This window comes from Miscanthus floridulus, chromosome 1 (genome assembly GCF_019320115.1).
Source record: "Miscanthus floridulus cultivar M001 chromosome 1, ASM1932011v1, whole genome shotgun sequence".
Lineage (NCBI taxonomy): Eukaryota > Viridiplantae > Streptophyta > Magnoliopsida > Poales > Poaceae > Miscanthus > Miscanthus floridulus.
In genome coordinates, this window is record NC_089580.1 from 43,510,720 (window position 1) to 43,531,540 (window position 20,821).

At 45.6% G+C, this 20,821-nt stretch overlaps 4 protein-coding genes across 9 annotated transcripts; 3 read left to right on the forward strand and 1 right to left on the reverse strand.

The window, feature by feature from the left end:
* The first annotated feature begins 561 nt into the window (after window positions 1-561).
* Window positions 562-2,998, forward strand: LOC136503257 (abscisic acid 8'-hydroxylase 3-like). The gene is made up of 7 exons (XM_066498410.1): window positions 562-1,443; window positions 1,553-1,960; window positions 2,049-2,135; window positions 2,251-2,329; window positions 2,410-2,516; window positions 2,599-2,717; window positions 2,830-2,998. The coding sequence occupies exons 1-7, from the start codon at window positions 859-861 to the stop codon at window positions 2,918-2,920; spliced, it is 1,476 nt and encodes a 491-aa protein (XP_066354507.1). The 5' UTR covers window positions 562-858; the 3' UTR covers window positions 2,921-2,998.
* Window positions 2,999-3,344: 346 nt separating this feature from the next.
* Window positions 3,345-6,394, reverse strand: LOC136503442 (glycine-rich RNA-binding protein RZ1A-like). 3 transcript variants are annotated; one of them, XM_066498614.1, is made up of 4 exons: window positions 6,196-6,394; window positions 5,335-5,447; window positions 4,361-4,891; window positions 3,345-3,836 (listed from the first exon to the last, which is right to left on the reverse strand). In XM_066498614.1, the coding sequence occupies exons 2-3, from the start codon at window positions 5,443-5,445 to the stop codon at window positions 4,394-4,396; spliced, it is 609 nt and encodes a 202-aa protein (XP_066354711.1). In that variant the 5' UTR covers window positions 5,446-5,447; window positions 6,196-6,394; the 3' UTR covers window positions 3,345-3,836; window positions 4,361-4,393. The 3 variants fall into 3 exon arrangements, with proteins under 3 accessions (XP_066354711.1, XP_066354676.1, XP_066354640.1); XM_066498579.1 differs by lacking the exon at window positions 3,345-3,836 and adding an exon at window positions 4,118-4,211 and having other exon boundaries at window positions 6,196-6,393; XM_066498543.1 differs by lacking the exon at window positions 3,345-3,836 and having other exon boundaries at window positions 4,118-4,891; window positions 6,189-6,391.
* Window positions 6,395-6,688: 294 nt separating this feature from the next.
* LOC136502990 (lysine--tRNA ligase, chloroplastic/mitochondrial-like) lies at window positions 6,689-17,526 on the forward strand. 4 transcript variants are annotated; one of them, XM_066498271.1, is made up of 15 exons: window positions 6,689-7,049; window positions 7,158-7,370; window positions 7,614-7,725; window positions 8,097-8,205; window positions 10,006-10,063; window positions 10,372-10,440; window positions 11,771-11,878; window positions 12,427-12,519; window positions 12,691-12,795; window positions 13,097-13,300; window positions 14,704-14,798; window positions 15,272-15,362; window positions 15,801-15,971; window positions 16,079-16,197; window positions 17,402-17,526. In XM_066498271.1, the coding sequence occupies exons 1-14, from the start codon at window positions 6,822-6,824 to the stop codon at window positions 16,181-16,183; spliced, it is 1,761 nt and encodes a 586-aa protein (XP_066354368.1). In that variant the 5' UTR covers window positions 6,689-6,821; the 3' UTR covers window positions 16,184-16,197; window positions 17,402-17,526. The 4 variants fall into 4 exon arrangements, with proteins under 4 accessions (XP_066354368.1, XP_066354446.1, XP_066354410.1 ...); XM_066498349.1 differs by having other exon boundaries at window positions 16,091-16,197; XM_066498313.1 differs by lacking the exon at window positions 17,402-17,526 and having other exon boundaries at window positions 16,091-16,891.
* Window positions 17,500-18,597, forward strand: LOC136503346 (NDR1/HIN1-like protein 10). Its single transcript, XM_066498474.1, has 2 exons — window positions 17,500-17,518; window positions 17,611-18,597. The coding sequence occupies exon 2, from the start codon at window positions 17,700-17,702 to the stop codon at window positions 18,351-18,353; it is 654 nt and encodes a 217-aa protein (XP_066354571.1). The 5' UTR covers window positions 17,500-17,518; window positions 17,611-17,699; the 3' UTR covers window positions 18,354-18,597.
* Window positions 18,598-20,821: the final 2,224 nt, after the last annotated feature.

Sequence of the window (20,821 nt, forward strand, 5' to 3'; positions counted from 1 at the left end):
GCAGTGCAGTTGCGCAAGACAAATGGCAGGCATTTAACATCTTATATTCGGGTGAACAAGGCAGACAATAATACATGTTTATTCCTAGGATAACAGCTTAGTGCCCAAAGCTCCTTTCTCTTGTACTCATAATTTTTTTTTCAAGAAGAGACAACAATTAGCACCAGGTCCTTATCAAGGCCGGTCTCAGCGTCTCTGCTGTACAGTGGATCTGTCGCACAAAACAAAGCTTGCGTATTGCGTTGCGTCACTGCAAATGGCAGTGCTCTCTACCTTTCATCAACTTGCAAAACAAGTACCACCTCTATTCCGAAAAGAATACAATTATGGGTTATGTACCACGAAAAGTGATTTACGTTTGACCAAGTTTTTAGTGAATAATATTCACAGTTATGTCTTTAAATTAATTTATTATGAAAATACATTTCGTAATTAATCTGATGGTATTTATTTGGTATCATAAACATAAATATTTTTTATCTATAATTAGTCAAACTTAAGATACTAAAATGTGACACTGTGCTAGAATTGTATTCTTTAGGGGACGGAGGTATAACAAATTTTTAGAGCCATCGGCAGCAATGACGCAGTCTTTGATCCAAAGTACATCTAGGCATCGGAGTACCTGTGTCCACGACAAGTACATAGGCAAAAAACAAGCAGATTGGAACAAGTTTTTAACGATGACAAAACAGGACAGAAGGGATACCAAAGAACCTCCAAATGGTTCCCCTCGCATGCAACGATGTCAAGAAAAGATAATAACAAAGATAAAGATGATCCCGAGGAATCAGAGATGTCGATGCATCGTCGCGAAGCACATATATATATGAGCACCTGACAACTGACACTGACGGTATGCATTGCATTGCAGTGCAGGTCTGTGAAGACACCGTCAGTATCTGCCAATCTGCAATGGCCGTCTTTGGAGCTCCCGTGCTTGTCGCCGTCGCCCTGGCACTCGCGGGCCTCCTGTGGCTTCGGTCACGGAGCTCCTCCAAGGAGATGAGGGACATCCCGGGCACGATGGGGTGGCCGGTGATCGGCGAGACGTTCTCCTTCATCTCCGACTTCTCGAGCCCCGCGGGGATCCTGAGCTTCATGCGCGACCGGCAGCGGCGGTTCGGCAAGGTGTTCAAGACGTACGTGCTGGGGCGGATCACGGTGTTCATGACGGGGAGGGACGCCGCCAAGATCCTGCTCTCCGGCAAGGACGGCGTCGTGAGCCTCAACCTCTTCTACACGGGCAAGCAGGTGCTGGGCCCCACCAGCCTGCTCACCACCAACGGCGACGAGCACAAGAAGCTGCGCCGGCTCATCGGCGAGCCGCTCTCCGTCGACGCGCTCAAGAAGTATCTGGGGTTCATCAACGACCTCGCCGTGCAGACGCTGGACACGTGGCACGGACGCAGCAGGGTGCTCGTGCTGGAGGAGGCCTCGTCGGTAAGCATCTCCTCCACTTGTTCAAGCCGCCGCCGCCGTGGTCGTGGTCGTGGTCGTGCTCTTCAGATTTTGACTGGAATTTGTTTGTTCGATGGATCTCGCCGTGCAGTTCACGCTGAAGGTGATCGCCAACATGCTGGTGAGCTTGGAGCCGGAGGGGGAGGAGCAGGAGAAGTTCCGGGCAAACTTCAAGGTGATCTCGTCGTCGTTCGCGTCGCTACCGCTCAAGGTCCCCGGCACGGCCTTCCACCGGGGCCTCAAGGCCAGGAACCGGATGTACGCGATGCTGGACTCGGTGATCGCGAGGCGGCGGAGGGAGGGCGGCGAGGCCCCGAGCGACTTCCTGCAGACGCTGCTGCGGAAGCACGCCGGCGACGAGGCAGACAAGCTGACGGACGCGCAGCTCAAGGACAACATCCTCACCCTGCTGGTCGCCGGCCACGACACCACCACGGCGGGCCTCACGTGGCTCGTCAAGTTCCTCGGGGAGAACCCCGACGTCCTGGAAAAGCTACGGGTGAGCCGGAGAGCCTCTGTTCCTGCTCGTGAGTTCAGCCGTTCGTCCGTCAGGCTTCTTGTCACTGAGTTTCGTGGTGTGGTTGCAGGAGGAGCACCTGGAGATCAAGGAGAGGCTCAACGGCTCGTCGCGTCTCAGGTGGTCTGATGTCAACAACATGCCTTACACAAACAAGGTGAGACAATTATCGTCTCAAACCTAGCAGCGCCATGCCGTTTCGATGCGTCTTCGTTAGTCCTTGTCTCTCATAAACAGATAGGCCTCATCACTAGGCAACTGAACTGCTGCAGGTGATGAACGAGACCCTGAGGAGAGCAACCATCCTGCCATGGTTCTCCAGGAAAGCCGCGCAGGACTTCAGCATCGACGGTCAGTGGCAGTGACATCAACCTGCCTACGACACTGGATAGAGCAGCATGGACTGATGCAGTAGAATCTATGACACGCAGGTTACGAGATCAAGAAGGGCACGTCGGTGAACCTGGACGTGGTGTCCATCCACCACGACCCGTCCATCTTCGCCGACCCCGAGCGCTTCAACCCCAACAGATTCGACGTAAGTTTCCGGCGAGCTCTACACCTGTCGCCGGAAGCGAGCTGACCGACAGAGTGTGTTGATGCCATGTTCTTTCACGCAGGAAACGTTCAAGCCTTACAGTTTCCTGGGGTTCGGGAGCGGGCCACGGATGTGCCCCGGGATGAGCCTGGCAAAGCTGGAGATCTGCGTCTTCGTCCACCACCTCGTCTGCCGATACAGGTAGGCTGTAAGCTGCACCAGCAAGGAGCAGCCACGGCTGGCCACTGCTTTCCCATCCATCCATCCATCCGTCAGCAGCAGCTGAGCTCGCTTGGCTTCGATTTGGTTGCAGCTGGAAACCGCTGGAGAACGACGACACGGTGCAGCCGACGCTGGTGCGGATGCCCAAGAACAAGTACCCCATCGTCGCAACCGCACTCTAAGATAGATCCGAGAAACGAATGTGCAGTGCAAGACGAACCAACAGGATTACAGATATATATTATAGTATATAAATAGATAAAAAGATGCACGTTGCTACCACAGCATCAACGGTACATATGATGCCGATTGTATGTCTGTCTGTCTGTCTACGCTGCTGCTGCTGCTGCAAATGACTTAATGTTTTGCCAGATCCAGCACCATTAAGATTTTGAAGCCAAAAAATGTCTCAAATCAATCACTACGAATGTTTTGCATATGCACAAAACAGACAACACTGAGAACACAAGCAAGCTGTATCCACTGGATCATGGTAAAATGATGCTACTGTTGTTGATGACAGCTCAGGCGCCAGTAGACTCAATAGTCTGAAAGGAAATGGCTCTAATTGCAACACATAAAAACTAAGAAAAGGCTATTCTAAATCAAAGACAAGACACATGTAGATGCCAAAGGACAATTAGTATGCTGCTGATGAATCATAACATCCCCGTAACTCCTCTCAAAAGGGAACCGGTAACTACTCTGGAACCAGCGTTATAAGCTGCAATAGGCCAGTGGTGCAGTGTCAAAGGAACAGCAACCAGATAGCATCACATCCACTCAGGCTGATTAAGCATAATCTCTGGTCTCACAAGGAACAGGAACAGGAACAGGAACAGGGGGCAACTCAAGGAACACCCCAGCATGGCGAAGCAACCATAACCAGTTTGTCAAGACACCCAATGGTGAGTGTAACAGTGGTCCTCCAATGCTAAAGGCACATAGAATGGAACCAAAGAATAATCTCTTTGCACTCATGGATATCAACTGGCATGACTAAAATGAGACGACTGAAATGATCTTAGGACGTAAGTAACCAATCCAGAACGACGGTAGCAACCAATCCAGAACAAGAACAAATAACCAAAAAGAAGCCTGCCAAAACAAAAGTCATTTGAGAATGACGTTGTAAGACAATACTGAAGATGCAAGATTGAAAACATTACCAGTTAATTTTCCCTAATGGATGATTCGTCACTTGCTTTCAGAAGAGGTGACAAGAACATAGATTTTTCTTGTAGTTGTAGGTGTGTTCAAGCAGATTATAGTCAACCCCTTGCTTCCCCGAAAAGAACACAAATGCGGACACTAACTTGCCATCCAATCCCCCATATCACAGGCATATCCACATAAGCTTAATTAGGACCAGGATCATCGACACAGCGACAAAATCCATCTTTTAATAGCCAAATAGCATATCAAGCAAACATGCAGGATCCAAACGCCAAGCACTATGACCAAGTCATATGCCTGGCAAGCAGGAAACGATAATAAACCGGTCAGTAATATGGTCTATAACAAAACAACTGATATCTCACGGTACATGGCGACTCCAACTACAGGATAACAAAGTTCCAGACACAATAACAAGCCTTATAATAGTAGATAGGCTTTCATACCTGGATGGCACATACTTCTCAAGAACTAGGCCATCAGTAAGGACCTGATCGGTCACGGCTGTAGCGGTCGCCCCCATAGCTGCCACCATCTCGGCTACGGCCAGAGTATCGGTCACCACCACGGTCAGATCCATAACGCCCGCCACCGCCACCACCACCACCATACCTGTCATCTCTGCCACCATATCTGTCCCCTCTCCCACCATCCCCAGATGGGCACTCTCTAGCAAAATGACCAGGTTTCCCACACTTGAAGCAGTCCCCACCACCACCACCACCACCACCTCGCGGTGCACGCCCACCACCATAGTCACGACCACGATCATAACGAGATCCACGCTCACGGTCATAATCACGGTCACCATTACGGTCTCTACCAGGTCCTTGTGGCTGAGCTTTATCAACAGTGATGTTCCTCCCGTCCAAGTCCAGTCCATTCATTCCCTCAATAGCATCCTCCATGGCTTGCTTCTCATCAAAAGTTACAAAGCCGAAACCACGAGAACGGCCAGAAAATTTGTCAAGAACCACCTGCATATTACCAGCAAAACAAAATTAAATAAACTATAAATAAGAGACCATGCTAGATAACAAATAAAGCACAAAGCAACATTGTACACACAATGGATGTACGCTTTACATGAGTTAAAAATTATTTGACCATTCAGAGGCAAAAATATTTCCTAGAGCTTTTGTAGGAACAAAAACAGCGTACATAACTATATGGCGAAATTTTTTTGGATATAGTCCGAGAGAAAAAGATGTGTTTGCGCAAATCAGTTAGATTTAAGATTCTTTAGAGACAAACTAGTATACCAATGTTTACCGCAGTTCAAAAGAAAATTATTGACTAGTTAAAAGAGAAAAAAAAAAAACTATCCTAAGCAACAGTTACCAACACAACCTTCGGAATTATCATGCTTGTAAAAAGGATTACTCAGGCAAAACTAAAGACGAGAGGTTATTCACGTCACCTTTGCCTCAGTGAGGTTGCCGAATTTGCGGAATGCATCCTTGAGGCTTTCATCAGTTGTCGACCAGGACAGATTCCCGATGAAGCAACGGTACTCATCAACATCAGCCATTACTAGAACAGATAAACAAATATGTACACATATAAGTAGGAAGCTAGAGCTACCAAGAGAGATCACTGCAGATTCTGTGAAGGTTACAGGTACCCTGTACAGTAAATTTTTTAAGTCATCCTTACTGATTATACTAAGGCAAAAGAGAAAAAAATCAACCAACAAAAGCTTTCACTTGTGATATTTATTTTAGAAGAAAAGGTTTCCACCGCTTTTTTTTCCACAAGAAACAAAGCTCACAAAGCGTATTTTATAAGCAGGAGAACTTCCTCTTAATGAAATATATGCTCGGGCATGTTAGCAGAAGAATAAAAGCAGGCTCACGAAAATTGACTTTACAGTTTATAACCTTTACTAATAATTTGCAGAAATCAGTACATAATGTGCTCAGGAAGCGTACCTAACGACAACACAGCAAGGTTGAACTTCAATCATGTGTGCGTGCAGCTTATCGATTGGTAGATACAAATACAAAAGGAATCCATGTGTGCGTGTAACTTAACGATGCAACACATGGAGATTGTTTGTTTACAAAACAACAAAAGGAGAGATAATCACGCTCCAGAATCCAGATCGGGGGTCGATGCATACGCTGGTCAAACTTAGCAAATCCCGACCAAATCTTACTAGAGCCGCATCACAGATGTGAATCTTACGAAGAACAGACAAACCGAAAGCAGATCGACCAAAGAGAGATCTACGTACCCGGAAAGAGATACGTAGGTGAGGGAGGGAGGACGTACTAGTTACCTGCGACTGGGAGCGAGCGAGGAAGAGGAAGCGCACGTCGAATCGAAGTTGCCTCTGCCTCGTTATTTTTAGCGAAGGGAAGGGAAGAAAGGCGACCTATTATAGGGACACAAGATGGGGAATAATCGAGGCAAGGAGGCAGTCGCCCGCCCGGAGTGGAGTCGGCCTAGAACCCTAAAATCCCGGCGGCGGCGCAGAGGAGAGATAGATATTTCCATGGTTGGCACGACAGGTGGGGCCCGCCCGGGGACATGTGGGTCCGGCCGCAGCGCGCACGGCAGCTGCCGTTGCCCGTTGGCGGCTGGTTGCAGCTGCCGCGACTGACGAGTCAACCCAGCTTGAATGGGCCGCGGGGAGGGCTGGGTTGGTCCAGGGCTGCCGACGCTTCCCCGTGGGCCGTGGCTGCCGTGGGTGGGTTTCGTTCGGGCCCATCTCAGCAGCCAGCAGCCAGCAGCCAGACCCTATCCTCGCTCCCGCGACCGGCCCCCGTCCGTCGCGTTGCTCCCTCACTCCCTCTCCCGGCGCGGCTGGTCAGTCGCACGCTCGGGACGCCGCGGCGGCGAGCACGTGCCGGGCTGCGGGCACCTCCGACAAACCCGCTCATTCGTTGAGCCCTGCCTGGAGCAATGGAGGCGCTGCTGCGGGCGTGGAGGGCCTCCTCCAATCTCATCGGCTTCGCGGCCTCCCGCGCCGCCGCTTCAAGGCCCCTCGGGCTCCGCATCCGCTGCTGCTCCGCGGCCGCCGCCACCACGAACCCGCCGCCGGCGCAGCCTCAGGACCGCCGACGCCGTAGCGCATGCTCATCCGCCTCCACCTCCGACCGGGACTCCATCCGCGCCATCCGCCTAAAAAAAGTCAGTTCTTAGTGCTACATTGTTTGGTGCTGGATTCTGTTTTTCTCCCAATTTTCGGTCCGTGCTGCTACTGACGGGCCTTCGGATCGTTGGTTTTCTGGGTGCAAGGTTGAGGAGCTCAGAGCGAAGGGGCATGAGCCGTACGCGTACAAGTGGGACAGGACTCACACGACCAAGGAGCTTCAGGAACGGTACGCTCATCTTGTGAATGGTGAAGTCTGCGAGGACGTGTCGGTGTCCGTTGCTGGCAGGATTGTTGCCCGAAGAGCATTTGGGAAGCTTGTTTTTATGACTGTAAGAGACGATGCGGGGACCATGCAGGTCTGATCTTTCAACCGACTCGCCTTTTTTTTGTTCTCTCCTAGTCTCCTTAGAATTTGATTTGATGTGGATATGTTGCTTGATAATGTTGTGCTTGTAAAGCCATCCTCACATAGCAGCTGAGCTATCTGCAGTTTGCAGTTGCATTTATTGTTATTAGTAGCTACGAGCTACAGAAGTATGATAATTTGTTTGGAACTGATTATGTGTTTCTGGAACTTTCTTTCTTTTGGCTATGGGTAGCTTTATTGTGAGAAAGACAGCCTTACGGAGGACCAATTTGAGCAACTGAAGGCATTTATTGATATTGGTGATATATTAGGTGCAAGTGGATCCATTAAAAAGACAGAGAAAGGTTCATTATAACTTCTATTCTATCAGTCAGTAGTTTCACTTGTCTGTACTCAGTTAAAATTTGAAGCACGAGATAACAATTTCCAGAAGAATATTTGTACAGTGATTTCCTTAGAATCAGTATGCTATTGAGATTCTCATTCTTTTCACCATTTGTTATCTGATTATAAATTATTTTGAATAGCGAAAGTCAGAGCTAAGCAACCTACTTCCATTATGCAAACAGATAAATAAGAAAATTAGCTAAACAACAGCCTGCTCCAAAGTTTAAAAAACCTGAACTGCTTGAGTGTCTCGGGCTATATCTTACTATACTGTCAATTTGTTATTTGCCAAATGTCTATATTCTTGACATGGTGGGTTTCATTGCAGGGGAGCTATCTGTTTATGTGAAATTTTTTGAAATTCTCACAAAATCCTTACTCCCACTACCAGACAAGTATCATGGATTAACTGATGTGGACAAACGTTATCGTCAAAGGTTGGCTTTCATCTTGCTTCTTGCACCTTCTAAGTCATATCTCAGCTGTTCAAAATCAGTACCCATTTAATACCTTAATATATGGTTTCGATGTACAAACCATTAATTGTACATTTGTACTACCAATGCGTTTTTTTTGTGGATAAAATGCAAACTTTATTAGCAGCATTTTGCTACAATGATGGTGAAAGAGTCACATATTACAGATTGCAAGGCTATCCTTGTAGGACAGCTATTAACATGACTAGTGTTGGTACAACTGATCTGCATTTTAGTACTAGGTAAGCTCAATGAGCTAAAAGCCTGAGTAGCTAGAACATGAGCAGTTGTGTTTAGTTTTCAATGAATCTTGAAGATTTTCCCATTGTTCCTTGAAGACTGGTTGATGAAGCTCTGCGTGAAGCGCTTAATGTCCCAATGTGATGGATGGGTGTGGTCGCTTCCATTGAGGAAGGTCACAAGCTGTTGATTGTCCGACAAAAATATCGGACAATTGATACCCAGTGTCAAGGCAATCTGAGCTGCCAGTGCCAGAGCAGCAGCTTCAGCCATTAACACTGAGGTGGAGTCTTTGAGTGTAGCTTTGATGTAGATAGCTGATGACGTGTTTGAATGAGTGTCTAGAAAAAACACTCCCAAGCCTGCTTTCCTGGGAACCTGCATTTAAGAATCAGGCAAAATGGATGCATCCGTGTAACACCTTGTACCAGGTAAAAATGCCAGCTGTCACAATAAAATGGGGCAGGGATGGTAGCCTTAATGTAGGCGATTGACAGTGCTCCGCTGTTGCATTTACACTCCTTTGAAGTGTTATACCTGCAGTTGGAAAATTGTTACCTTCATCAAGTAGCTGTAGGCTCCCTTGCCTCTGTTGCATGCCATCTGTCTGGTTCACCTGTCTGAGAGCTTGATGGCCATGCTCTTGATGATGCCTTTCCTGTACTTCTGTTGGATAGAGGGCTTGCTGATCACACAGCCCTTCACTGTCACTGTGATTCCATTGATTCATAGTGCCTGCAAGAGAAAAATTATTACCTTCTCCGCGTGAGTGATCAGGCATGCTTGGGCATCTGTTTGCGCCCATCTGCTGCATCACATTGTGGCTTGCTGCCACTTCTGTCGTAGAGGAGCATTGCTGCGTCCTTGCAGCTGCGGATGACACCCCTGCCATGATGTGGCTTGCCACTGTGCTCATGCTTGTTTGATGCTGCTGTCTCTGAGCCACCGCAATGCAAGCATCATGGTGGTTGCTGTAGTCTGCTTGATCATTTCTTGTGCCTTGTGCTTGAGAGCCCTGCATACAAATTGTATGTACCTGGCATATCTGAGATAGGGAAGCATGAGGCGCCTCACCCGCCTGCAAGGAGTGCATGGCTCTGTCCCGATTAGGGAGGCGTGCATGCTGCTGCCCTTGCGCAGCTTGACTGAAATTTTGGCCCTGTTCTCCTGATCCATTCGCATGTGCGTGTGCCTGAGTGTCCTGCAAGCATGCTCTCTGTACCTGGCATGACTGAGATTGGGAAGCATGAGTCCGCATGGAGTGCATGGCTCTGTCCTGATTAGAGAAGCGAGGACGCTGCTGCCCTTGCACAGCTAGACTGAAATTTTGGACCTACTACCAACGCGTTTAATTTCTAGTATCTTTCAGCTTGACTAATGGTTTAAAAGGTACCATTTCCTTCAGGATTATTATTTTAGCATCTTTGTTGCTATTCCTTCATTTCTAGTCCTAGTTTAAATGATTGCAAGATTGTTCTGCACAGTGCACTGACCATGTGTGCTATCTTTGATTAATGACAGGTATGTTGACATGATTGCAAATCCAAAGGTTGCTGATGTATTCCGAACTAGGGCAAAGGTATTGACTACATGTGATGCTAAATCTATATTCTGAAACTGATGGGCAAGTAACTACACCTATAATTACTAATTTAGTTTGGGAAACTCTTATATCATATTAAATATTATGTAGCACAGGAACATATTTTTCTTAATGGGTTAAAGAGAGGTGTGGTAGGAATAAAGAAATTAACGCATATGTTGTCATATTGTAAGAGCATGTCCTTAGGTCCTCCAAAAATAACTAGCTTAATGAATAGTTACTGCACTAGCAGAATTTGTTGTAGCTTCTTTTATACTTTGAACTTAGATATTTGCATTTGACAGGTGGTTTCTGAGATCCGCAAGACAATGGAATCATTTGGTTTTATTGAAGTTGAAACTCCAGTTCTACAGGTATTCTTTTTGCATACCTTTTAGGTTGTTATTCAGCAGGATCAGTCAGCTATATAATATGTCATCATTGAACTGATAAGATGTCTATAGTAAATACTTTGGGCTAATTGATATGATATATATTGGATAGAAATTACAGCTTGTTTTTTCTTTCCTTTTTCCTTTTTTTAAAGATCCACTACACATCTTATAAATCTTTCCGAAGATAGACCATTAATATTTACCTCCTTGCATACTGCGGTAATGCTTCTGAATTATTTTCAAACCTTACTCTACATTATAAGGCCTCTGTGATATTCAAACCTTTACAGGACAATTTAAGATGGTCCATATGGCCATATTTTTGCTTCTAGTGATTGTGGAACCAAAAAGAAAAGGGGCAATCACATCCAGCTAGGACTTGCATGTTTTTTTTAATCTGTAAATGCAGCACATGTGTGCACTAAAAAAACCACCAATAAACTTTCTGTGTTCATAATCTGAATGTAAAATATGATATGCTGATGGTGTGGTGTTATTCTTTGTTTGCTTACCTTTAATGAAATGACACAAACGTATTCGGCAAAAAACTGATTTTAAATGAAAACCTATGTGCATTTGTTGAAAAATAGAACACATGAAACTACTTTACACTAAAGCAGAAAGGCATTTAAGCTTAAAAGTGCACGAGGACCATTGTTTTTGAGGCGCTGCGGCGACGCGCGGCGCCGTACCCCCTTCACAACGCCCAGGCGTTTATGGCGGATGCCTAGGCGACGCCATACGATCATCTTAATATATAATGATACTAAAATTCAGAAGCAAATCATACCTTAATATTGCCAAGTCTTAGCATGTAATACCATAATAAATAATGCTACCAGAGTGCTAGTGCACAACGTAAAGTAGCAAAATAGCAAATCTGAAATCTCTCATCACTCAATAGCCACAAATTAGTCTCTAATAACATAATATAACTTAATGACTAGTGCTGCAGGTTGAATTCCTACTCTGTCAATTCATCTCTAGATGTTGAATCGTTTGTGTAGCATAACAAGGGATGATCTCATCATCATCATTGATGGCGCACATAGGTTGTAAAGCTCAGCATAAAAAAAGCAGAAAACATATTGGCCATAACCATGTCTTTCTTAAAAAATGCTAATATGCTATTAGTGTAGTTGAACCAATGCAGCTGAATAGCTGATACAACCTAGCATAGTACTAATATGTTATAAAAGAATTAGGTTCTTTTTGTGTCACTATGCTTGTTATTGATCACTAGTTTGTCTTCTCTGGTTGTCCTTGTCTTCATTTACAACATTATACATAGTACAAATGTTAAAAACAGGGAGCAGCAGGTGGTGCTGAAGCTAGACCTTTTATTACCTACCATAACTCACTTCAAAGAGATCTTTACTTGAGGATTGCAACAGAGCTACATTTGAAAAGGATGTTGGTAAGGTTACATTGCAGTTCCTCGTTCTTTTTATTTTGATAGCTTCATAGTTGATTCTTTAACCAGTTCATGGCAGCATCAATTGCTTTTTCTTTATGCTGAATACAGGTATACTACATGCATACTGCAGAATCTTATATAACCAAAACTACTGTATTGTAATTATGTCAGTCTGCTGAATTTAGCATGTTCATACAATTATTAATCAACATATCTTAATTTCGTCAGTATGATCTTAATCTAGCATGTTAGTACAGCTATTAATGCATAAGCTTTGAAATTTGTTTTCCAGATTAATCCTGTGCGCCTCCACTGGTAGATGTCAAATATGTCCCCAATACCAATATATTTTTCTTTTGGGATGAATTTATGACTTTAAGATTTCATGCTATAGCACTTATTCACGCCTTTATTCAGCTGTGCTTAAGCATTTGAAGGGTATCAATGTGACTATGCAGTATGCACTGTGCCAATGGTCTATTTTGTTTCTACAACTTTTTTCAGCGGCAATTTTTTTCTTACTCCTGAGTACCATTGATATAGTGCAGGTTGGAGGGCTTGAGAAGGTCTATGAGATTGGAAGAATATTCCGGAATGAAGGCATTTCTACTCGCCATAATCCTGAATTTACCACTATTGAGGTAGGAGTTTATTTTCCCCCTCCAAATATGCTTATATCAATGGATTACTTTTATCCTTGCCAGCATAAGTGCATAGTGTATATTCTACGTTCCTTTGTCTGCCTCCTTTTTGCATTGCAGAATGTTTTATACTTTAAATAAGGTCTGACTCTACTTATCTTTGCAAACTAGATGTATGAAGCATATTCAGACTATGAAAGCATGATGAATATGGCTGAAGAAATTGTTACTCGATGTGCTATGGCTACTCATGGCAAGCTTAAGGTTGATTATGAGGTAATCATGGTCTTTACTCTAATATCAGTTTGAGCATATATTGCATGCTATTCTGTTTGAATTGTTTGGACACCAATGCCTTATCACGCAAACATCATGCTGCGATTTGTCGCTTATGTATATATCCCCAATTTGCTACATTACTGTGTAACCTTTTTTGGTGCCATTTCAACAAATTACTTATCAATTATTACTTCCTGAGCTTGTAGTACATATGCACTTGCATTGACACTTCAATGCAGAGCTGTACATTTCTGTCTTTCTACCATTAGTTAACAATGTGCTGTTTAATATCAAACAGGGAACTGAAATCTCGCTTGAAAGACCATGGAGGAGGGAGACCATGCATTCTCTTGTCAAAGAAGCAACTGGAATTGACTTTAACAGCTTCGGAGACGTTGAATCTGCAAAAAGAGCTGTGAGGGGGCTGCCAGGTTTCGAAGTAGGAAACAATGAAAGTACTTCATTGCAAGCCTGTTCATCTGTTGGACATGTTCTCAATGAGGTAACTTGAGGCTTTCATTTTGTACACTTGTTTTATTATTGATGGTGTTCATTTTCGTTCTCTTTTTTTGTTGGTGGCTCACTTTGGCTTTCAACTCTAGCCTACCCCAACTTGCCTGGGACTATAAGATTTTGTTATTGTTGTTTTATTTTTTATTGACGGTAATGAGTCTTCTCCTGATCACTTAAACAAGTGGGATTAAATAGATTGCCTATAAAAAGAAGGTGAAGTTTTTGTTAGAGAAACAGAAGCCAGCCAAAAATAGAGTAAAGTATATTCTGCAAAGACCACACTGATGGAATCTGGCAATGAATGTTGTAGCTTTTTGTCTCCTATTTTGTGGGTTGTTCCATTCCTGCTTACGGAAACCAGAGCCACTATTATGCTGAGTAAACATGCTATTAGTTAATGTGTCTGTTTAATTATGGGTTGTTTTGAATTTTTAATTATGTGGATGGACTAGTGGCTCACATATTTGTCTGCCACAATTGACTTTATTATGAATATGAATATGTTGTTTCCGAAAATTTGTTCATGGATCTTACGGAAAGTCTATTGATTTGGCATAATGAGTTTACTAATGATTTATGGATTGTGTAATTCAGTTAATATGTACACCACTACTTGAGAATTGCGCTTTCTTGGTTTACCTCACCAGCTTATAAACATGTATGTGGCTATGTCCTGAGAACTTTGTTCAGATTAGAGTATCAATGAAATGTTGTGTCCTTGGTCTCTGTTTTCTTATGAAACAGTATGATGGTCGCCTATTTATTGTATACTAGCAAATATGCCCATGCATTGCAACGGGAGAAAAACCCCTAGCATGCTCAAGCCCAATAAACATGGCGTAAGCCATAAGGTAATTTGACTGGACAACGAACCACTCAAGGTTTCAGACCTTCAGTTCACGTTTTGATTAGTTGAACTAATTGGCTCAACCGGGTTCTACAATAATAATTTAGAATAAGTTTTGTTTCTAAATGAAACCGCAACAACTTGGTGGTGGGAATCTCCTTTCTAAGGGAAAGGGTCAAGGGTTCGAAGGCCCATGATTGTTGGTTTTTTACCTTGTTTTTCGCTTTTTTTATTATTACCACTACTACAATATTAGGGAACAGGAAAGCAAAGAAACAATACAAAGAATTACAAGGATTCTAGCCATTGGTTCATGAGAGGGAGATAACTACTCTTTGTTCTATGGACAACCAATGCAAAGTGGTGCTTGAATTTAGCTCTATTTGGATCTATTGCATTGAACATCCAGTCATTTTGTATTATCTACTTAAAATCTTGAACTGCAAGGTTTAATTGTCTTAGTGTTCTAAGTTTCATTTGGTTGGTTGAAACTTGGTTGTTTTAGCTCATGAACCTCATTTAACAATTTTACATCTCATGGCCAGGTTTTTGAGACTTTTGTTGAATCTACTCTTGTACAACCAACATTTGTCCTTGACTACCCAGTTGAGATATCACCATTGGCAAAACCACATCGGAGGTAAATACTCCTATTTCATTTTGCATGGCACCCACATGTTTTGAGATTCAAATGATATAGGTTTAGTGACAATATTTTATGACATTTTTGTGGTTAATGATACCATGCCATAAAAGAATCAACAGTCAATGTTGAAATATTTTTTATTAAGGACACTTTGAAGTCAAAAGTTCATTATTTCAACCTTTTTTTTTTTGGTACAAGCAACTCTATGAATGGAAAATTGTGTGCACAAACATTTAGAAACCGTTGTCTTTATTCTGCAAACTCTGCTAAAGGCCACAAGATAAAAATGTTTTGGTTTCTGACACATGCTACACTGTTTATTATGTAATATATGTTACTGGATGCTAGGGACCTTTCAGTACAAATGAACTGTTTTTCTATTTTAATTGTTTAGTTAGAGTCTTGGTGCATGTCATTATGTTATGACCTTTTGTATTCACCTCAGTAATTTTTTCCTCTTGCTGTAGTCATGTTGGCCTTACTGAGAGATTCGAACTTTTCATTTGTGGCCGTGAGATTGGCAATGCGTTTTCTGAGCTCACAGACCCAATTGATCAGGTAAGAATGTCCTGCTTCTTACTGCATCCCTAAGTGCCATCATTTGTAGCATTTCTTTGTGAAGTTCTGTAAAGAGTATCAAATATTGAGTATTTGGAATTTTACGCATTTGACACTATTTCAGTTGCCAATCTGTAAAATTACATTGTGGATGTGTGGTATAGAATGGTCTACCATTACGAACATTTTCTGTTTCTTCAAAATTCTCTTTGTTCCACTGGCATCTAATGTGGGCTGTACTTGAAATGAAAACAAAGGCAAACCAAGGTGGTTGGTTAACTTCCAACAGTCTGTCTGTGATGTAGCACCATATTATAGCTCAAAATTCCCCCAGAGCACCTGGAATATGTTATTTAGGTGATCATTAAGATAGATGGAAATCACATACATGCTTCTTGGCCATTTTAATTTCATATGTGCATTTTATCTTTATTGCAGAGGAACCGTTTTGAAAATCAAATAAAACAGCACAATGCTAATCGTGCTGCAATGGCTAAGGAGGTCAAATCTACTGAAGGTGAAGGAGATGATGATTATTCCTATGAAGTTTCTTTAGATGAAGACTTCTTGACTTCATTAGAATACGGAATGCCACCAGCGTCAGGAATGGTATGACTGATTAAATTGTTTATTTTCACGACTGCTAATTTGCTAATGTTCTTGGAACTGCTAATTATTTATTGAGAACCTATGTCTTCTGTGACTAATTTTTGTAGAACTTACCTCAGGGCCTTGGTATCGACCGGTTAGTAATGCTTTTGACAAACTCTTCTAGCATAAGGGATGTTATTGCCTTTCCTGTCTTGAAGATTCAGCAATAGATCCTTCATTCTAGGTAAGAATAGATGTGGCTGTTGAAGAAAGTACAAGCAGCCATCCTTTTGCACTTGTTTCAGTACAGCAGATTTTATATTTGCTAACCTTTTTAGCTGATAGATGTGGCCATTTATTATTTGATAATATATTGAGATGTATTATGGCTCAGAGTCAGCCAATATTCATATAAAAAACCTGATAGATGTTTCTACACTTGAATCAATAATAATGGATTCCACATTTTGCAATCAATGTGCTCCAAAACAGTAATCACTGGATAATCTGATTCTTCAGTGACATGATTACCTTGAACTATCATTTAAGAAATTGTATTGCTTAATGTCTTGTTCTTATTGTTTCATTCAATTCTGAATGTTGTATAGTCTTTAGTGATTGCGTGGATACCATACCTATATGTATACAGCCTGTTCGCTTGGTCGTATTTGGTTTATAAGCCGTGGCTTATCAGTCAACGAACAGTATTTTTCTCTCACACCAAACCAGCAAACCAGCCCAAACGAATAGGACGATGTTGGATGGATTGAAGGTAAAAACTAACTATCATTCTCAATTCTTTAGTGATTGCACTTCAGTCCACTCCAATCTATATGTATATTGGATGGATTGAAGGTAAAAATTAACTGGTTTATCAATGAGGTAGATTAGGGTGCAGCTAAACAAGGGTTGGGTAATTGGGCTTAAGTGTTTTATTCACAATCTCCGCCCATATGGAATTTACAACTTCTTCAACTACCCCCCCCCCCCCCCCCCCCCCCCCTTTTTTTTATAAAGCCCTCGGGTGGTCCGCTCACAGGCCACACAGCCGCCCGAGCCTATCTGGCACGGGCGCTGGCGCGGCCCTCTAGTAAAGTGCACCACCAACCGGCGGCCGGCGGCCGGTGAACAGCAGCATGACCTCCTTCCTCCGCGTCCAGCGATGACCTTGAACTATCATTTAAGAAATTGTGTTGCTTAATGTCTTGTTCTTATTGTTTCATTCAATTCTGAATGTTGTATAGTCTTTAGTGATTGCGTGGATACCATACCTATATGTATACAGCCTGTTCGCTTGGTCGTATTTGACTTATCAGCCAACGAACAATATTTTTCTCTCACACCAAACCAGCCAACAGTCATGGCTTATAAGCCAAACCAGCCCAAACGAACATGATGATGTTGGATGGATTGAAGGTAAAAATTAACTATCATTCTCAATTCTTTAGTGATTGCACTTCAGTCACGGGCGCTGGCGTGGCCCTCTAGTAAAGTGCACCACCAACCGGCGTCCGGCGGCCGGTGACCTCCTTCCTCCGCGTCCAGCGATGACCTCGCGCGTCCAGGTCTTCGTCGTCCCCTGGCCCTCCCTCCTTTATTCTTTCTTTATTTAACAATAACAATCGGTGAGGAGCGGGGCGATTGATTGTCGCAACAGAGAGAGTTCTTTTAGCTGGAAGAAGCCTTCTCCCCCCAACTCTCTCAGTCTCTGAGAGCCAGCCCCGCAAGATCCGCGTCCACCCGACCATGGCGTTCTATGAGGGCTGGTGCAGCGGCAAGAACGACGAAGGCTGCTGCTCCGACTGCAGCTGGACGCAGATCGCCATCTGGACCGTCGTCGTCCTCGTCGTGTGCGGCGTCATCATCGTCCTCGTGCTCGCCTTCGGCGTGGTGCGCCCGCCCAAGGCCACCGCCGACGACGCCGTGCTGCAGCGGTTCGCTCTGACCCCCGCGGACCCGGCGTCCAACTCCACCGTCTCCTACAACGTGACGGCCACGGTGTCGCTCCGGAACCCCAACATGTACCGCGCCATCGAGTACGGCGCGCTCGCCGTGACCTTCTCCTTCAACGGCACCCGCTTCGACGACTCCGCGTCCGTGCCCGCGTTCGAGCACAAGCCGCGGAAGACGGCCACGGTGCGCGTGACGGTCGGCGGCGCGGACAAGCCCATCAAGCTGAGCAAGCCCGGGGTGGGCGAGTTCCGGGCGGAGAACGACACGGGGAAGTTCGGCGTGGAGATGCGGCTCGACACGGTGCTCCAGTACAAGGGCCGCTCTGCCAAGTGCCCGCTCGTCGTTGTGTGCCCGCTCCAGCTCCAGCTCGTCGACCCTGACGTCGCCGCCACCGCGTTCCAGCGGACCAAGTGCACCATCCTCCGGGCCAAGAAGTCTGGGTGCTAGCTAGCTAGCCATTTCTGCTTGGTGGCCTGGCTACCTCCATTTCTGCTTGGTGTCTGCCTTTCTAGTTTCTTGCTTCCTTTCCGAACTTCCTGTAAAATTAATTCTTCAGGACAAGATTTCTTCTTCTTCTTGTTGTTGGCAAGAGCTAGAGATTGTTCTTGTGTGTGCTTGGAAGAGTATTTGTAGGAGTGGAGAAATTGGATGTGTAGAAATTTGTGGAGATTTGAGACGATCGATTCATTGTCAGTTATTTGTCATCCTCTGCGATTCCTGTTGGCTGGTTGCGATTTGAGCTCCAGCCCAGTCCAGCTGGGTGTTGTGTTGGAAGGAACCTTGGCAAGCAGGAGGCGTTGACTCTATCAGATCGGATGAGCAGACGTGCAGTCAACTGAACTGAGCGGTGGTTGCGTAGCACCAAGGGGAAACAAAGCAAGCGGCGGCGAGCCGGCGAGGATAATGGGCCTCGAGCTAACACGGCTCGACTCTCGGCTTGACGGCTGGAAGGCTTGCTGGGCTGGTATTGCTCGTATATGTTGTGGATCATGGTTGGTGCACCGGATCTTTCTTGGGCTTTGCCCACAAAAACACGGCCAGTGATGTCAAATAACGCGTTCCTTGCTTCCAAAAAAAAAAAAAAAAACGCGTTCCTGAGAATAGATGCACCGCAGCTCCGATGCTACTCTACCACTAGACTAGTACTAATATCTGCCCCTAGCGTTGCTTGACGTGGAAAGACACATTTTCTTGAGAGAATTATTTATTTGGCATCGAAATAAATCAGTGTTTCGTATTTGACACTAAAAAATTTAAACTTTTCTATTTGGCACGAAGTTAAAATTTCCTTTCTTAACTGGCACTGCCGTCTATTTTCATTGCTTATCTGTTAGTTGACTGTCAGTTTTTTCTCCCTTTCTCCAATGTACCCCTCTGTTAGTTAAAATTTCCTTTCTTAACTGACACTGACGATGTAGACCTCGTCGGCGGCGACGTCGGCGTTGAGGTCCTGGTTGCGGTGCCACCGCCAGAGCGCGTGCGTGTCGTTCTTCACCTCCAGCACGCCGTGCCCGAAGCTGCTCTCCCTGTACGCGCTGTAGTCCGTCTGGGCGGCTGGCGGTCCCAGCAGAAGCGCCCCGCGGCGGGGCCCGTCGTGAAGTTGGTCGCGCAGAGGCGGCCGCCTATGAAGGGGTCCGGCGTCGACGCCGGGTCCAGGCAGTGGCCAGATCTTGATCACCGTTCACTTCGCCTCGCTCGATGCAAAGGTGCAGGGCCACGGAAGGGGAGTGATCAGCAGCCTCAGAGCCAAGACAGACCCTCTCTTCTTCAGCAAGATGGACATTGCTCTGTTCGGGATGTACGCCGAGCAGGTGTCCGCGTCGATCTCGCGGATGGACCTGGAGAGCGTCATGCTGGTGGTCTCCACGACGTTGTCGTGCATCTTCACGGCCCTGCAGATCCTCCACGCCAAGAGGAGCCCCGAGGCGTCCGCATCCACGTCCATCACCATGCTCGTCGTCCTGGCCATGGGCTACGTTGCGCCACTCGTGATCAGTTCCGAGGCTCTGTTCGTGAGCAGGGGAACCGAGTACGCTCCGTTGCAGAGGAAAGTGCCGTACGAGCTGAAGCAGGCGATGCTGAGGGTGCCCACGCTGATCGCGTTCGTACTGCAGCTACGCCTCCTTCAACTAGCCTGGTCTGCCCGGAGATCGGCTGCCGGCCGGAGCAAGGACGGGACGTCGGCGGCGGCGGCAGCCGAGAGGAGAGCGCTCTGGGTATGCCTGCCGCTGTACCTGCCGGTGAAGACGACGTCGACGCCGTAGGCGTAGAGGAGCTCCTCCATCTCCACCCTCATGCACTCGGCTTTCCTGTAGTGAGCCTTGTACGTGGTGTACCAGGGCGCGTGCCAGCCGGCGACCAGCCACGCCGCCCATGCAGCCGCCGCCATCCCCGAGGCCGCGACAAGCGGCGAGCTGCGACGCGCGCAGGTCAGCACCGAACACGCGGCAAAGCGAGCTACGAGCTGGCGCCCGGGGATGGCGGCAAGCGGCGCACAGGTCCAGCGACGACTGGCGAGTGGCGAAGCAACACGAGCGGACCTCGCGTGCGGGGCCACGACAGTGACACGCCATCGTCTTGCCTCCTTCAGTCGGTAGGGCGGCGATGCGGGGACGTTGGTACGTGGTCTATGCGTCGGGTCGTCAGGGCGATGGCACGGGGCTACGCAAGAGCTCTGGCAATATCGTCCATACAAAAATACTTGAACTTTCCTATTTGGCACCGTGGATTTCTGCTGCAAAACAAGGGTATTTATGTCTTTTTACTGGTCACTTGACACCGTTAATGTCCTAAATGGACGGCAGTGCCATTTACAAAAGGAAATTTCAACTTGATGCCAGATAAGAAAGTTCAAATTTTCGAGTGCCAAATACAAAACACTGATTTATTTCAGTGCCAAATAAATAATTCTCCCC

Bases quoted from the DNA above. Each gene is read 5' to 3' on its own strand.
- LOC136503257 (XM_066498410.1), top strand. From the start codon at position 859: ATGCATTGCATTGCAGTGCAGGTCTGTGAAGACACCGTCAGTATCTGC. The intron at 2,136-2,250 runs GTGAGACAATTA...GAACTGCTGCAG, and splicing joins ACATGCCTTACACAAACAAG to GTGATGAACGAGACCCTGAG. The intron at 2,330-2,409 runs GTCAGTGGCAGT...TATGACACGCAG, and splicing joins GCAGGACTTCAGCATCGACG to GTTACGAGATCAAGAAGGGC.
- LOC136503442 (XM_066498614.1), bottom strand. From the start codon at position 5,445: ATGGCTGATGTTGATGAGTACCGTTGCTTCATCGGGAATCTGTCCTGG. The intron at 4,892-5,334 runs GTGACGTGAATA...GGTAATATGCAG, and splicing joins GCAACCTCACTGAGGCAAAG to GTGGTTCTTGACAAATTTTC.
- LOC136502990 (XM_066498271.1), top strand. From the start codon at position 6,822: ATGGAGGCGCTGCTGCGGGCGTGGAGGGCCTCCTCCAATCTCATCGGC. The intron at 15,363-15,800 runs GTAAGAATGTCC...TCTTTATTGCAG, and splicing joins TCACAGACCCAATTGATCAG to AGGAACCGTTTTGAAAATCA. The intron at 15,972-16,078 runs GTATGACTGATT...TAATTTTTGTAG, and splicing joins TGCCACCAGCGTCAGGAATG to AACTTACCTCAGGGCCTTGG.
- LOC136503346 (XM_066498474.1), top strand. From the start codon at position 17,700: ATGGCGTTCTATGAGGGCTGGTGCAGCGGCAAGAACGACGAAGGCTGC.